At 36.6% G+C, this 15,526-nt stretch overlaps 4 protein-coding genes across 6 annotated transcripts in view; 2 read left to right on the plus strand and 2 right to left on the minus strand.

Annotated features, from left to right (window-relative positions):
- The window catches only part of LOC133528575 (ecdysteroid-phosphate phosphatase), a 29,257-nt gene extending 25,009 nt beyond the window's left edge, over nt 1-4,248 (minus strand). The window contains exons 1-5 of one of the 2 annotated variants that reach the window (XM_061866008.1): nt 4,006-4,248; nt 3,697-3,937; nt 3,202-3,397; nt 2,620-2,709; nt 1,260-1,429 (exon numbers count right to left, since the gene is read on the minus strand). In XM_061866008.1, coding sequence (XP_061721992.1) covers nt 1,260-1,429; nt 2,620-2,709; nt 3,202-3,397; nt 3,697-3,937; nt 4,006-4,154 — 846 coding nt within the window. In that variant the 5' untranslated portion in view covers nt 4,155-4,248. The remainder of the gene's footprint in view (nt 1-1,259; nt 1,430-2,619; nt 2,710-3,201; nt 3,398-3,696; nt 3,938-4,005) is intronic. The other variant, XM_061866010.1, reaches the window with a different exon arrangement.
- A 210-nt stretch (nt 4,249-4,458) lies between these two features.
- LOC133528576 (H/ACA ribonucleoprotein complex subunit 3) lies at nt 4,459-5,496 on the plus strand. Its single transcript, XM_061866011.1, has 3 exons — nt 4,459-4,629; nt 4,724-4,766; nt 5,244-5,496. Exons 1-3 carry the CDS (start codon nt 4,576-4,578, stop codon nt 5,339-5,341), a joined length of 195 nt encoding a protein of 64 aa, XP_061721995.1. The 5' UTR covers nt 4,459-4,575; the 3' UTR covers nt 5,342-5,496.
- Nucleotides 5,497-7,178: 1,682 nt separating this feature from the next.
- Nucleotides 7,179-9,686, plus strand: LOC133528571 (anaphase-promoting complex subunit 2). Of its 2 annotated transcripts, XM_061866004.1 has the most exons (2): nt 7,218-7,297; nt 7,417-9,686. In XM_061866004.1, the coding sequence occupies exon 2, from the start codon at nt 7,638-7,640 to the stop codon at nt 9,660-9,662; it is 2,025 nt and encodes a 674-aa protein (XP_061721988.1). In that variant the 5' UTR covers nt 7,218-7,297; nt 7,417-7,637; the 3' UTR covers nt 9,663-9,686. The 2 variants fall into 2 exon arrangements, with proteins under 2 accessions (XP_061721987.1, XP_061721988.1); XM_061866003.1 differs by having other exon boundaries at nt 7,179-9,686.
- A 44-nt stretch (nt 9,687-9,730) lies between these two features.
- The window catches only part of LOC133528573 (probable Rho GTPase-activating protein CG5521), a 49,292-nt gene continuing 43,496 nt past the window's right edge, over nt 9,731-15,526 (minus strand). The window contains exon 34 of the mRNA XM_061866006.1: nt 9,731-15,054. Coding sequence (XP_061721990.1) covers nt 14,813-15,054 — 242 coding nt within the window. The 3' untranslated portion in view covers nt 9,731-14,812. The remainder of the gene's footprint in view (nt 15,055-15,526) is intronic.

Consider the following 15,526-nt stretch of genomic DNA (forward strand, 5'->3'; position numbering starts at 1 on the left):
AAATGATATTTAGGTTTCTAATATCATTTTTTTCTAAACTGAATAGTTTGCGCGAGAGACACTTCCAAATTGAAAAAATGTGTGTCCCCCCCCCCCTGTAACTTCTAAAATAACAGAATGAAAAATCTAAAAAAAATATATGATATACATTGCCATGCAAACTTCCACCGAAAATTGGTTTGAACGAGATCTAGTAAGTAGTTTTTTTTTAATACGTCATAAAAATTAAAAAAAAAAATTTTTTTCATCAAACCCATACGTGTGGGGTATCTATGGATAGGTCTTCAAAAATGATATTTAGGTTTCTAATATCATTTTTTTCTAAACTGAATAGTTTGCGCGAGAGACACTTCCAAAGTGAAAAAATGTGTGTCCCCCCCCCCTGTAACTTCTAAAATAACAGAATGAAAAATCTAAAAAAAATATATGATATACATTACCATGCAAACTTCCACCGAAAATTGGTTTGAACGAGATCTAGTGAATAGTTTTTTTTTAATACGTCAATAAATTAAAAAAAAATTTTTTTCATCAAACCCATACGTGTGGGGTATCTATGGATAGGTCTTCAAAAATGATATTTAGGTTCCTAACATCATTTTTTTCTAAACTGAATAGTTTGCGCGAGAGACAGTTCCAAAGTGGTAAAATGTGTGTCCAAAGTGGTAAAATGTTGAACAAGATCTAGCAAGTAGATTTTTTTTTTAATACGTCTTAAATGGTACGGAACCCTTCATGCGCGAGTCCGACTCGCACTTGGCCGCTTTTTTTCCTTCGGAGCGATTATCTCCGAATATATTCACTTTATCAAAAAATGTTTCTTAAAAACCCCTATTAGTTTTGAAAGACCTTTCCAACGATACCCTACACTCTAGGGCTGAAGCGAAAAAAAAATTTCACCCCCACTTTACGTGTAGGGGAGGTACCCTAAAAAAAAAATATTTTTTTAGATTTTATTGTACGACTTTGTTGGCTTTATTGATTTATATATCCATGCCGAATTTCAGCTTTCTAGCACTAACGACCACGGAGCAAAGCCTCGGACAGACAGACAGACAGACAGACAGACATGGCGAAACTATAAGGGTTCCTAGTTGACTACGGAACCCTAAAAACCCCCTCCTAAGTCCTTAAAATGTATGACTACATCACCCGCGTCAGAAAAACAAATCGATTGAAAGTCCTTATTTACCAATGCTCTTAAGTAGTTTTGACAAGTAAAAAGTGCAAGGTGAAAAGAGATAACATAAAAGACTGACCTGATGATTAGCAAACTTAGGATCCCTGGAGTAGAGTCGCAGCTCCCAGCTAGACGTCTCCAAGGGCTGCAGCTCATCCACCAGCGCCTTCAACCCGTCGAACGCCGCCACCTCGAAGTGGTACGCCAGCGTGATGTGTAGGGACTTCACGTGCGCCTCCAAGTTAATGGCTGCAGTAGAAAGTGATTCAGTAAAAAGAAAGTTGGCAATAAAAGTAAGATTTTATGCTGCTTTTTGCCTGTTATTTAAGATATAGTATACGTATTTTACGATTTCCGTACTCCTCTTTAAGAAAATCTACTTTCTGAATTTTTTCTTTACAGAACATAGAAGATGCAAAAAATAATATCACTATATAAAAACTATATAGATCGTGTGAACCACGACGACGCTTACCTTGACCCGTATTGCCATGTTATTAAAGGTTAGATTTGACAAATCTGCGCGTCATCGTGGATAACACGAATTATTATATTTTTATGTAACAGTATTATTTTAAATCAACAATAAATTAGTAACCCCCTTATTCATAAGCGTTTACTAAAGTTACGATGCCGCTAATAATCGTCTGTCCCTTTCCGACGTATTGGTATGATGGAAGGGGACATACGATTATTAGCGGCATCGTAACTTTAGTACACGTTTATGAATAAGGGGGTTAATGTGTAAAGCTGACTTAAAGCTCTAAAACTACAGCAAAGTAATAGAAAAATAACATAAATAAAAATGATGATAAAATAACATGCAATAAACATGCTTTAAATTTTATTAGGCGTTTTATTGTGTGTGGCACGCCATCATGAACCTTGTCATAATGCACGAAGGTTGATATTGGGCTGTAACCGAGCACGTCAGTTGACGTCATTTGTATAACAAAATTATTGTGCGGCTGAGCCTGATTTTAGTTAATATTAGCCCTTTGACCCTGCCAATAGCCGGGTCCACACAGAGCGAGCATACGCCTCGCGCGGGCCTGTCGCTCAGACTCAGCCGCACAATAATTTTATCTTATCCAAGATAAGACTTTAGCATTACTACATAAAGGCTGCGGTATAGCGGCATAGCGGTATTATGGTTGCATTTTTATTAACTGTCATGTCATGCGTTACTTTCACACTTACATACTTAGAATGTGACAGGCATGGTGACAAATGATAAAGAGCCGACCATCTTAGCCCTACTGATTTGGCTAAATAACATGACAGATATTGTAAGTTTCTACCATAATGAGAATGTGTCTTATTTACCTTTACAAGGACATGCAGGCTCTTCTACCACCTCTCTAGGTTACTGATAAATAAAAGGATGATAAATTAAATAAATAAAATACAAGCAGTCTAAAGTAAGGGTCTACTCTTACATTTAATTGGTTTTTCTTGGGGCATTGTGCACCAGGGGAAACATGTCCCCAATGCATCCAAATGTTCATATGTATCCATGGATACACCCACTGCATGAAAACAATCTGTGCTTAGTATTTTAATATATCATATCACTTTTAGTATAAGATTCAAGCTGTGTAAAATTAATTTCAAATGTAGGAGAAATATTGTCAATGAAAGGGACAGTGTATTTTAATATTTGTCTCATTTTTTAAAATTTGAATGCTACAGAACCATTAAAAGAGTGCGAGCACTAAGATTGGACTTTAATAATATATACAAATAGCTGATATATGAATGATATAAAACTAAAGGAGATCTAGAGACCTAGCTAGTTTCCAACACCAAATTAATTATTTTTTGACCCAAGGGCAAAGTGCAGTTGTTGGCAAACTTTTAGCAAGTAAAGACCAGTTTTTTAAACATTAACTGCTGATATTAATAATTTCAATATCTAGGATAGCTTAAATTACATATTGCTTGCCAACAACTGATCAAATGAAATCCAAATCCTAAAGAGGAAGGTTAATTAAAATATTATAAGGCAGTTTTAAACTTACATAAGCTTGAAACTTGCTTAACATACTGGACTGCTATCTTTTTCAAATACTCAGCATGTTCTTCAGACACAAAGAGCCCCATGAAGTTCTGGGAGATGTAGGGGTCCAGCTTAAGAGGGCAGGCTGGGGGATCGCCCACTGTCTCTATAACGCTTTTTACTGCTTTAGCCAATTGCAGGGATGTCTCATCAGGTGCCTGAAGAATAATTTTAATTTCAAAATTAAATCTAGTTTAAAGTATAGAACAACACTAAAGGGACCAGATGTGTTTTGAGATAGAGAGAAATTAATATTAAAGTGAAGCAATTATAGTAAACAATTGTCAACATTATAGGGAGTGAATTGTTGTATTGAGTGACATTATATGGAGTTTACACTGTATTTAAGGAAATATATTAGTGTATAATGTGACTTTCCAATTAATCATGAAAAGAAACTGTGCTTCTGAATTACAGTTTTCCAGTTTACTCACTTTTATTAAAATTATAAACCTACCTTAAAAAATGAAACCAGTGTAATGTGAGGAGGGAAATTATGAGCTCCATTCCACCCTCCCAGCTTTTTAGACTTGGCCCAGAAGTCGTGCAGTTGCGTAAGCAGCGCGCCCGTCGGGTTTGCGTACAGAATGTACTCGCGCGGCTCATCCGCGTCGATGTAGGTGTCGTTTACGTGCGTCAGCAGCCAATCCGACGCCAGCTGCACGCTGCGGTTCCCCGTAGCAGCCAAAGCCTTCAATCTACAATACAACAAACAACTTCAGCAACTTACAATAATAAATAAAACCAAGAAACCTGACAAACTTACGCCCGGTGTCTCGGAAAACCCATCTGTAGAAGTATTTGCAGGGGCGAGGCATCCTGTTTAGAAGGCTTGCTGGATGGCGAAATTTTCCTTGGAGGAATGTTAGCCATAGTTTTTATCTGGGTTCGTAGACTACACCAAACACGCTTCATAAAAATAGCACAAGATGAAAACAACGTATACCGTACGCAAACAGCGTCGGTTGTTTAGAAAAATAATGTCAGTGTCAAATTGACAGCTGGTGTAAAAAAAAACATGGCTGTGTTCGAAAACGAGTTAAATACTAGGTGTGGTATAGCGAGCTAAAATACACGTAACTTGTTGTTCATTATACATCATCCATTTCTAACAAAATATTAGCTTCATAAAGATTGATAATGTAATTAAAATTGATTAAACTATACAACAATTTTTGTGATAAAAGTCTTTCGTGGGGTCTGGCTATTAAATAAAACATGCGTTTAGGTTTACATTGTCAATTTGTCAGTCAGATTGTTGTATAGCACGAGTACGTGTAAACTGCGAAGTAAAGAGTTATTACAGGATTAAAACTCAAAGCCTATATCAGGAACAATGTATCTCAGATATTTCTTGAACGAAAAAGGTGAAAGACAGTACACTCTGGCGGTAAGTGGTATTTTCCACAATAACAACATAACCTAACTTACGTCTTTACATGCGTTTAGTTTCTATGTTCATTTAACATTCTTTAAATTTACAGACGCTGGACCCTACTGGAAAGCCAACCCTATCTGCCCATCCAGGTAAGGAAAAGTAATTTATTATGACAAACTAAGTAATGAGAATAGCGTTGATTTGAGGTAGTTAAGCCAAGCAGCTAGGTTAGAGTCTGACTAAGCTAACTCCGAGACTCTTAAAAGCTAACTCCGAGACTCTTAAAAGTCTTACGGTTCAGTCACACGGACGCGGATCCGCGCGCCATGGTGGTGTGCAAATGGGACATCACGATATAATATTCCTAGTCCTATCTCATACACACAGTGAATCAATTATTCTCAAAGGCAACTTATTTTAAGATTCCAATCCCTATCTTGTTCTTACATCATATCACTCATGAATAACCTCTATCTATTTTAAATGTATTGGATAACAGTACAATTCTGTTCTTATAAATGGAAATAAAATCCTAAAACTTTAGAAATTTTGTTTTTTATTTTAATGTTACTGCTCTATACTTATAAGTTTGAATCATAATATACAAATTTTCTTTCTTTTTTCAGCCCGGTTTTCTCCAGAAGACAAGTATTCAAGACAGAGAATTATAATAAAGAAGAGATTTGGTCTCCTTATAACACAACAGCCAGAACCAATCCATTAATTAAGCATTAATCTAGTAATGATTTAAGTACTTTAAATTTAAGCAACATGTCCATTTTATTTTTAGACAGTGTAAGTTGTAAGTAACTTGGAAAAACCACAGTGTAATATCAACATGCAATTTATGATAAGGAAATAAAATGTTTCAAACTAAAACCTATATTTCATATCACCCAAATATTGAGTTAACGGAACCTTTTTTGAGCCAAAGTTATTTAGTAACATTGATAATGGCATCTGTTTCATACTTGTATTTGCTAGCCATCAATTTCCAGGACAAACAATCCTAACATCCTGGAACCACATTTCTGGCTCATCCTCCAGGCATGACTGCATTGAGAAGTAGTAGTAGTAAAACACTTTATTGTACAGAAAGAAACATAAAGCAGGACAGAACATGCATCATTTGTACAAAGGTGAACTTATCCCTTTCAGTGATCTCTTCCAGTTAACCTTTGAGCAATTGAGGAAGAATTGGAGTAGTTATAGTATGTTCTCCTAATTTAATTATTATGATCTATAATCAGTTAAATTAATTAACAAGTGTGCTATGTCTAAGTGTGGACTTAGCATACTAGTTATCATCAGTTATAATTTCATTCCAATCTGTGGTTGGTGGGGACTAATGAGAATGATTCCTTCCCATTTGTTACCGCCTCGGTTTCCTCCTGTCTTTGTTATTATACAAATGCCGATTGAACAGGACTCAGAGGACCTACCGTGAAACACAGAAATCTAAAGGACCTTGGGCAAAATTGGGCCAAAATCCAACAGAGTTGAGAAATAAGTCATTAGATAGGTATTTCTATCTATTTCATTTCGTTCTATAGGCACCAAGCGGAGTTCCATAGCAGATAGCAGACCTGAGATATTTGTATTTTAGTCAAACTTATTACTAAGGCAATAGAGTACACCGCTGGGGGAGCGCGGCAAATGGTTTGCCGCGCTCGCAGTGGTGCGCGAACATCTACCCTGCAGCAATTAATTTACTTGGGCCGTATTGCCTAGGTAATAAGGGTGACGATATGTTTACTAAAATACAAATATCTCAGTTCTGCAATGGAATGCCGCTTGGTGCCCATAGAACGAAATGAAGTACATTAAAATACCTATCTAATGACTTAATTCTCATTTCTGTTGGTTGGTCCAGGCGCCATACAAAGATGCCCATGGTCCTTTTGTTATCTACCTCTATCGTTTGAATTTACAAGAGTGATAGCGAGCAAGAAACGATATTTCGTGTTTCGCGGTAGGCTCAAACTATGGAAGGTGGAGGTAAGGAATGGAATCTCCATGTACCAAAAAGTGTCATCAAAAAACCTTAAATAGGTGGCGCTACAATACCAATACCTAGAATACTTGAAAACAAAATCACATCATAGATAGCGCACTAAGTAACTAATTAATAATCTGTGAGCGCACTTCACACTGTCAATAACGCTTAGGTTATTAGCTACTCTGGAGAGATTTGGAACCAACACTTTTCCAACAGTTCTACCCAGTGAACGGAAATGTTCACTGGTTCTACCATAAGAGATTTCATTCCTTTTAATTCCACACACCATAGCCCAAAACAAAGAGTAAAGTAAGAATATGCCCAAAGCCTACCAAGGTCGCAGTTCGGTTCGCTCGTCTGTTAGTGCTTTTGCGTTTGGAAATCGTTCAGAAACAATAAGAAGTGACATCGAAATAAAAGGCATTAAAAAAATATTAATTCCCCACCTTGTTTTTTATGACTATAATTTATCTAAGTAGCTAGTCAAGTTGACTAAACAGCATCCCATATAATATTCTACTCTTTACTAGCAGGTTAGTAATATAAAAATTATGACATTTCTTCATATATCGGAACGTACTTTGTGTCCTATCAAATCATCAGTCAATTGAATTGACAGTTAAAACATCGAATACGCTAAAATCGCTTGGTTTTTCTTTTTCGTCTGTTGTTCTATTAAACGTAAAGATAATAATATACAGTCTTTTGTTACAAAATGGCTCATAAACGAGCAGAGCTTAAAGTATATTGGAATAAGATAACTTACGCATATCCGATTCTCAATGACACATTATTTACAGACTGCACAAACGCCGAATATGACGATATTCAGCAAATCATTATTGGTTTGGGCATTCCTGCTAGAATAAGAGATTTGGTATTGTTGCACACAGAGAAGTATGTTCGCCAACACATAACCCCATCCTTCTGGTCAAAATTTACAGTCGTCGAGGAGGAGGTGAAAGGATTCCAACTCTTCAAGTCAGCTGTGAACGACCTGTATGAGTCTGTTTCGAATTTCATGCCAATGCTACGGCGTCTGACCATCCTCAATAACAGTTGTTGTGATAATAAACCTATATTTGGCGAGAAAGATGTAATTTTAGGCTTCAAGCAGCTTATACGGGCTACACTGCTCTCTCAATTGCCTCTGGATTTCCAGGTGATCATAAATCATTTTTATAAAATGTCATTTAATGTTTTTGATAATGAAAATGAGAGTTCCGACATGAGTGAAGATGTTACCTGTGCAGGATGTTCAAATGAATATTCAGACTGCAATTGTGCTTATATTGTAAAAGTATTTCATGACACCAATAGGAAATTGATGGAGTTGCAGCTGTTAGAAAGACTGACCGGGCAGGTGCTTACAAGCTTTATTCAGCTACGAATAGACTCTCATATTCAGAAACTTTGCACTGGCACTGATGTTTCACATATAAATGCACTGGAAAATTGGCTTGACACTACTGTGATGTCCTGGCTCACCAGGATATACTGTGCTGGATCTTCCAAGCCTCCCCCAGATGACAAAAATATACAAAATGCAATCCTGAAGTTTAAACAGAAGTTAAGCTACTACTTGTACCACAGTTATACTAAATTAAGAATAGACCAACTGTTTAACATCATTATTATTGATTATCCAGACTCTCAGCCTGCAATAGATGACATTAAACTGTGTTTAAATAAGACAGACTTGAGGGCAACTTTATGTAAGAAACTCCAAAGTGCATTAGAAACTAGGTTATTGCATCCCGGTGTCAACACTCCAGATATCCTCACAGCCTATGTGTCTACTATTAGAGCTTTGCAGCACCTTGACCCATCTGGGGTTATTCTAGAGACTGTCACCAAACCTGTAAGGAATTATCTGCGGAACAGGGAGGACACAGTGAGGAGTGTTGTCAGTAGTCTAACAGAGGAGGGAGCTGGCAGTGAACTGGCTGAGGAATTAGCCAAGTTTGCAGCAGATGCTGATGGTGATCATGAAAAAGAAGAAGCCTGGGATGAATGGAACCCTGATCCGGTGGATGCTGATCCTAAAATTAATGCCAATGACAGGAAAGCAAGTGACATCATATCCATGCTGGTCAATGTGTATGGTAGCAAGGAATTATTTGTAAATGAATATAGGACTCTCTTAGCAGATAGGCTGTTGGCTCAAAATGTCATAAACACAGAAAAGGAAATAAGATATTTAGAATTACTCAAATTAAGATTTGGTGAGTCACAATTGCATTTCTGTGAGGTGATGCTGAAGGACATATCAGATTCAAAGAGAATTAATGCATTGATACAGCAACATAGTAATTTTAAGGCACTTAATGAGAAATTTACATCAAATGCAATGATTTTGTCTGCTCAATTCTGGCCACCTTTTAAGGATGAAAACTTGGAACTACCTGATGAGATCAAAAAACATTTTGAAGCTTATACAAAAACATTTGAAGAATTAAAGGGGAGTAGGACATTGAGTTGGAAGCCGCACCTTGGTAATGTAAATATAGAGATTGAAATTGGAGGTGAGAAAACTGACTTGATAGTTTCTCCATTTAATGCCACACTCATAATGCACTTCCAAAATAAGCCTGAATGGTCACTAGAAGAGTTACATCAGGTCATGAAAGTGCCAATTACTGTCCTAAGGAGAAAAATAACGTATTGGCAATCTATGGGCTTTATTACTGAGAAAAGTACTGACTTTTATGTGTTAGTGGACAGTTCAGATGCAAAGAAATCTCAAGTGTCAGCCAACCAAGTACAAGAGATGATCTGTGAAGATGATGAGACAGAGAGTGTTATGGCGTCTGCTCATGATCAGAGGGAAGGGGAGCTTCAAGTGTTCTGGTCCTACATTGTAGGCATGTTAACCAATTTGGACTCTCTGCCATTGGACAGAATTCACCAGATGCTGAAAATGTTTGCATCTCAGGCTCCTGGCACTGAGTGCAGCCTGCAGGAGCTCAGACAGTTCCTGGACACTAAAGTCAGAACGCACCAGTTGGTGCTGCAAGGTGGCATGTACAAATTACCAAAAACGTAATTAATATACTATATAATATTTATAGTAATGTTTTTCATTTATTGTCCCATGTAAGAAAAAGACGTAAAAGTTTAACAAAAACTTTATTTTTACATTGCGTTAAATATAAAAATGTTGGTTACCATACATAATGTCTGTGGGTTAATATCTTGAATACTTATTTCTTCTAAATTACGTGACAAGTATTGAATTCGGGAATTCAATGATAATAATAAATTAGTTATAATTTTAACAGTGTAATAACCACCACATTTTAAATAATGTAAATAACAATTTAAATTAATACTTAGTGATTTCAATACAATACATAATCTTGTGTCAGTCTTAACATCTATAAAAATACTGATTAAAATTAGGTAAGTGGAAAGTACAGGGTAAGAACAGACACTAGATATTTGAGATGGAATGCTTTCTGTTAAATTATACATCAATTAACTGAGGCTAACTGTGTGTGAAGTAAATGCAAGCAATATGAAGCAATGAAATATATACAGATTCACAGATAAATAAGTCGACATAAACAATATTTTATTCCTTATATTTTAGCATTTCCATATTATAAGACAAGCTACCTAGTGCGGAATGTAGTTTTAGATTTTTTGTAATAAAAGCACCAATGACAACATCTAGTACAAAAATAACAACATACCAAAAAATTTCTCACAAGCCAAAAGAACATACTGAAAGCCATACCTAGATATTCTTAGAGATTAGTCAAAATTCACGAAGCATTAGATGGTAAACTAGAAAGAGTTACAATAATTTTAATAGATGTAAAACAATGTGAATAACATAATACTATAAATAATAATACAACAGATATCAGGCAGAGTAGCCTCAAAAATTATCAGTGTTAGGCGGTGGAGGTTCGTTGTTCGGAAATCTACTATTTAAGGCAGCATAGACGGGAAAGAGACCGTAGAAGGACATTTCAGTAAAGCAATTTTCGTTAGTACTATATATCAAATGTGTCCGTAAAAGTTTTGAGGAATTCACAGCTGCGCCTTTTGGTACTTGAGGAGAAAGCGCTATCAGTTAACTCATGCATAAACTCAAAACAACATGTGCTCCATTTTAATACCTTTAAAAAGAGAAATCAGTTAAATGTTCCATAAATAAATAACATAATTTTCGTCAAGTACGTAACTCTAATGTGCAAATTAAAAGTAAAATTAGTAAACATAAATAATAAATTCCTAGAATAGAAACGTTAAAGCTCTACAACTAGTGTACATTATATACAGAGAACGTCAATGGAATGTTAAATGTTTGTTAAATATGTCACAAATATTTGTGACGAATTTGAATACATGAAAAATATTTTACAAACATCAACACTACATATTTAAATGCGAGATACACTTCTTAAGCTTATAATTAATTAAGTACATGAAAAATTCATTAAGTCTGCAATACTACTAATCTCTTATTGGACGAATAAAATCACTAAAATGATTTTCAACTTTTAGTTTCAGAACAGTTTTAAGCAGAATCTTTATTTTATTGTTTAATACATTTTATTATCTCGAGGCATGCATAATACAAACACTACTTGATTTGAGCGCCTCGGCGACAGGGTCGCATTAACATGTGACATGAAATAGTACATTACGATACAAGTGCGAAAAATAGGAAATTCGAAACGAGTGGCGATAAATTAAAACACGACCGAAGGGAGTGTTTTAAATCGACATGAGTTGCGAATTACCTATTCGCACATGTATCGTACAACGTTTTACAGTACATATGGCCCTTTAAATGTTCGACACAGTAACGTAATATGCTACTTCTCGCACTAGTGCTATAAAGTAGCCCCATATGTACTGTAAAAACCAGTTTTAAACTTGAACTTGAAAATATACTCGTAGTAAACAAATAAATCGAGTTTTTGAATGTCACATATAGATGTTATGTGGTTTTATGAAGGCAAGGCGGAAGTAAAAACATACGTTGAATGATGAAAGTATTCGCCTTATAGGTCTTCTCACTACGGCCCCGCTGAAGGCGATCAGATCAATCATATTTGCATTCTGATTTAATTTCTCACAGAAATCTCATCAAAATTGACACAAATGATTACCTTTTAAATCACAGTGATTTAAAGATAATATAGCAAAATAAATAAATATATATTTTGTGCCACAGATCTCAATACACTAGCAAATCGTTGTTACTTCGAAAATATCTATTATGTAATATTTTAAAATAGATAATAAATACAGATTAAGCTCATACAATGGGTACGCCTAGGTGACGATTTGCAAATCTCATTATAACGAGATGAGGTCTATAAAACAGCCCTAAGTTTCTTTTCCTATGTACTCACGTCTTATCCTACAATTTGTAGATACGAGCTTTCCGAAGTAGTGATGAAATATAACATCATATAGGCCTGAATTCTCATGCCTGTAATATCAGGCAGAGCCGTGTAAGCGGTGTGCCGTCTCTCATAAGGATCTGTATATTACAACGCACACGCATCCAGTGTGCACAGACCTTCACAGTGCTAGTTTTACTTAAAACTGTCCAGTTTTTAAGTGATGGTGAAGATTTTGCACATGCATTTGGGCATTTGTCCATTTTGACATGTGTAATCCTTAAGAAAAGCAATCGATTTCATACAAACAAGGTGAGTTAAAGTACTTGTATAGTTTGGTGTTTCATGCAAACGGCACAGAACGATCGATGGCAGTGCAACGTGCAATATTCACAGGACAGGTTGTCGGGACACTCTGTTGAAGAAGTAAAAAATTGTGACAATTGATTATGCCTAGTTTAGCATAAGTTTTGGCATTATTGTCGGTTATAATTTCAGTTATTTTAACATGCGCGGCGGATAGAGTTAACAGCGCTATTTCACAAGAAATACATAGGATAGAAGTAAAACATAATAAAGAATTTTAGGCCAAGCAATAAGGTATAAAGGGAAATGCTTTGGTTGGTTTGAAGGTCCCATTTTTCGTTTTATTTTTAATTATATTTCGGAAACTGCGTCTTAGCGACATGTTCACGTCACGTATACAAAATGAAAGTTGATTAAATTTGTTACAAGTTTTATTTAGTCAAGTTTTCCGATATCTTGTATAGTTTTTGAGATATCTTGATTAGTGCAGCTGCTAGGAGTGCTAAGCCGTGTTTGGTATCGTGTTCGTATAAATCAATCAATTTTTCGTGTTATGGCTCCATCAAGGTGTTGATGATTCTGCCAATGTCGAGGTTGGATAAGACACGGCTAGTATATGAATCTTATCATATTACGGTCATAGACAGTGTTTCGGGGATGCTGAATTCATTTATGGTGTCACATTGACACTATTCTGAAGTAAAAATTATAAACTTTAAACAAATACCTTTTTTCTTTAAACTCCTCTTCACGTTTAAACCTAGCCTAGCAGTATCACTAATTGAGAGCCCTAAATAAACTTTCAAGAGTGGATATCTCAAAAACTATATATGATATTGAAAAACTTGACAAAATAAAATTTGTAAAAAATTTAATCGATTTTTATTTTGTATTAGTGGCCCTGTCGCTAAGATGCATAGTTTTCGAGATATAATCGAAAAACCGAAAAATGGGGTCTTCAAACCCCCCTCTCCCCTTCGGCTCAAGGGCTACGGCCGGGGACTTTTGCTGTGTTCACCACCTAACTAGTCCAAACAAAGTTATGAAGTGAAAAATTGTGTTCCAAGCATTTCCCTCTATAACTCTTTTTGAGCACTTGTTGTTTGGCCTATTTATATGCATTTCATTAAGTTAGTACTGTTAGAGAGTACAAGCAATAAAGGGTAATTTAAAGCTAAAAACTTATTAGAATACTAAAGTTTACATGATTTGTTTAAACAGAATTAGATACATTTCTTTTAACAACGTTATAAAAGGATTTAATTAATTGGATAATAAATTGGTAGGCCAAGCGTGAGGGTGATCATTTATAGTCTATTTTTTTATCCCGTAGACTAAAATGACATTTCATATGTTGCTGGTTTTTTACGTCTTATAAATAGTGATGTGCTACAACCGGTACTGACCAAAAATAAACTATTGGGAGTTACTTATATAGGCATGTAACACCATTTTGAGACGAAAGTTTGTATCCAGGTCTAAACACAATATTTCTAATATTTAAAAGCGATTTTATTGTAACAGTCACCTCGAAGCTCATAATGCAATTTTTAAATGTTTGAGTGGATTAGTAGTGGGTAGATTTTATTTATTGTTTACTTCCAATGATGTAGTGAGTAGATTTCATTAATTGTTTATTTTGAATCTAAAATTATTTTTCTATTTATCGGTTATTCACAAACCGAAATCAATGATCAGCATTATTTGTTTTAAGCTGGTCACATTATTTCTACGTTTGACATTTGTGGTTGTCATTTTAGTCTACAGAATAAAAGAACAGACTGTAGTGTGTTAGTGTAGTCCCATTGGATATAATAAAAAGCTTGAAAATGTCAAATGTCATATAGTGTCAAAATCATCTGTCCTTTGTAGTATGGAAGGAGGAGGTAAGGAACGAAATCTCCATGTACCAAAAAGTGTGTCATCATAAAACCTTAAATAGGTGGCGCTACAACACCTAGAATATTTGAAAAAAAAAAATTTCAAAACATAGACAGCGTTAATAACGTTTAGGTTTTTAGCTACTCTGGAGTTTTAGAACTATTATTTATAGCTGACAGCTGGACACTTTTGCATCAGTTCTGCCTATAGAGATTTCATTCCTTACCTCTACCTTCCATATTTTGTAGCGGCGCTTCCATCAGACTTAACTCAAGCTGTCGTTTTACTGTATATTTTGTTGTAGCCACATCGCACAGATTATTTTGAGTCGTGTAAATCTTCGCCGATCCCATTTTAGCAGGTCGTTAACAGTCGAAGGGAGGGCTGTTAATAGTTACTTCGATTTGGATGTACTTCTGTCGATACGTTCAAAGAAACTTCGTTCCGGTGTTGAGGCGTATTTAAATATTTGGCGCCCTGGGCCAATACGATTCGCGCCTCATTAAGTGATGATAATGTTCATTTAAGGATAAAAAGCCTGTTTTGTGGCCTTTTGCAGCCTTCCGCCCCGGGTCATGGCCCTCTCGGCCCTAGGGTTAGGTGTTCAGGTTCAGCAGAAGGTAACCGTGTGGTACAAAGCCGCCGCTCACCGGTGCTTCCTGGGCGCGGGCGCGGGCGCGGACGCGGACGCGGACGCGGGCGCGGGTGCGGCGGCGGGCGCAGGCGCGGGCTCGGCGGGCGGCGGGTGCGGCGGGCGGCGGAAGGGCCCAAGGCGCTTGCCGGCGCGCGGCGACACGGTGAGGGCGTCGCCCCCGCCGCCGCCGCCGCCGCCCCACGCCGCCGCGCCCGCGTCCAGCAGCGCTGCCGCTAGGCGCCCGGTGTTTTGCTCTGCAATAGGAAATTACAACTCATTTTAATTAACAGATCCGGAACTTAAAAGAGTCCGCAGCGAGCTGGGCCGAATTTCACCTTCCCATATAATCAGAGTTTAATTCTCATTTTTTAACTACGTCTTGGATTGTAATGAAACTTTGCACATACAATGATAGGAGGTATGTCTGGGCCTGTAATTAATTTATATAGGTCCAGCTTAAAGAACAAACGAAATAGGGCAAATACAAATTTTGTATCAAAAAAAATAAATTCGCTTTTTAACTAGCACACTTAGTTGCTGTCTCACAACAGCCACGAGCTCACGCATTCACTCCACGAAGCGCTCAAATATAGCCGGTTTATATGATGTTTCCCTAGTTTTTGTAAACTGACTCGTTCAAAGTAGGTGTAAATACAACAGCACGGTGACTGCACGCTCTAAAGCTCAGTTTCACTAACCGCGATCAACAGTCCGATCAACATCACC

Source organism: Cydia pomonella, chromosome 19 (genome assembly GCF_033807575.1).
Source record: "Cydia pomonella isolate Wapato2018A chromosome 19, ilCydPomo1, whole genome shotgun sequence".
Classification (NCBI taxonomy): Eukaryota; Metazoa; Arthropoda; class Insecta; order Lepidoptera; family Tortricidae; genus Cydia; species Cydia pomonella.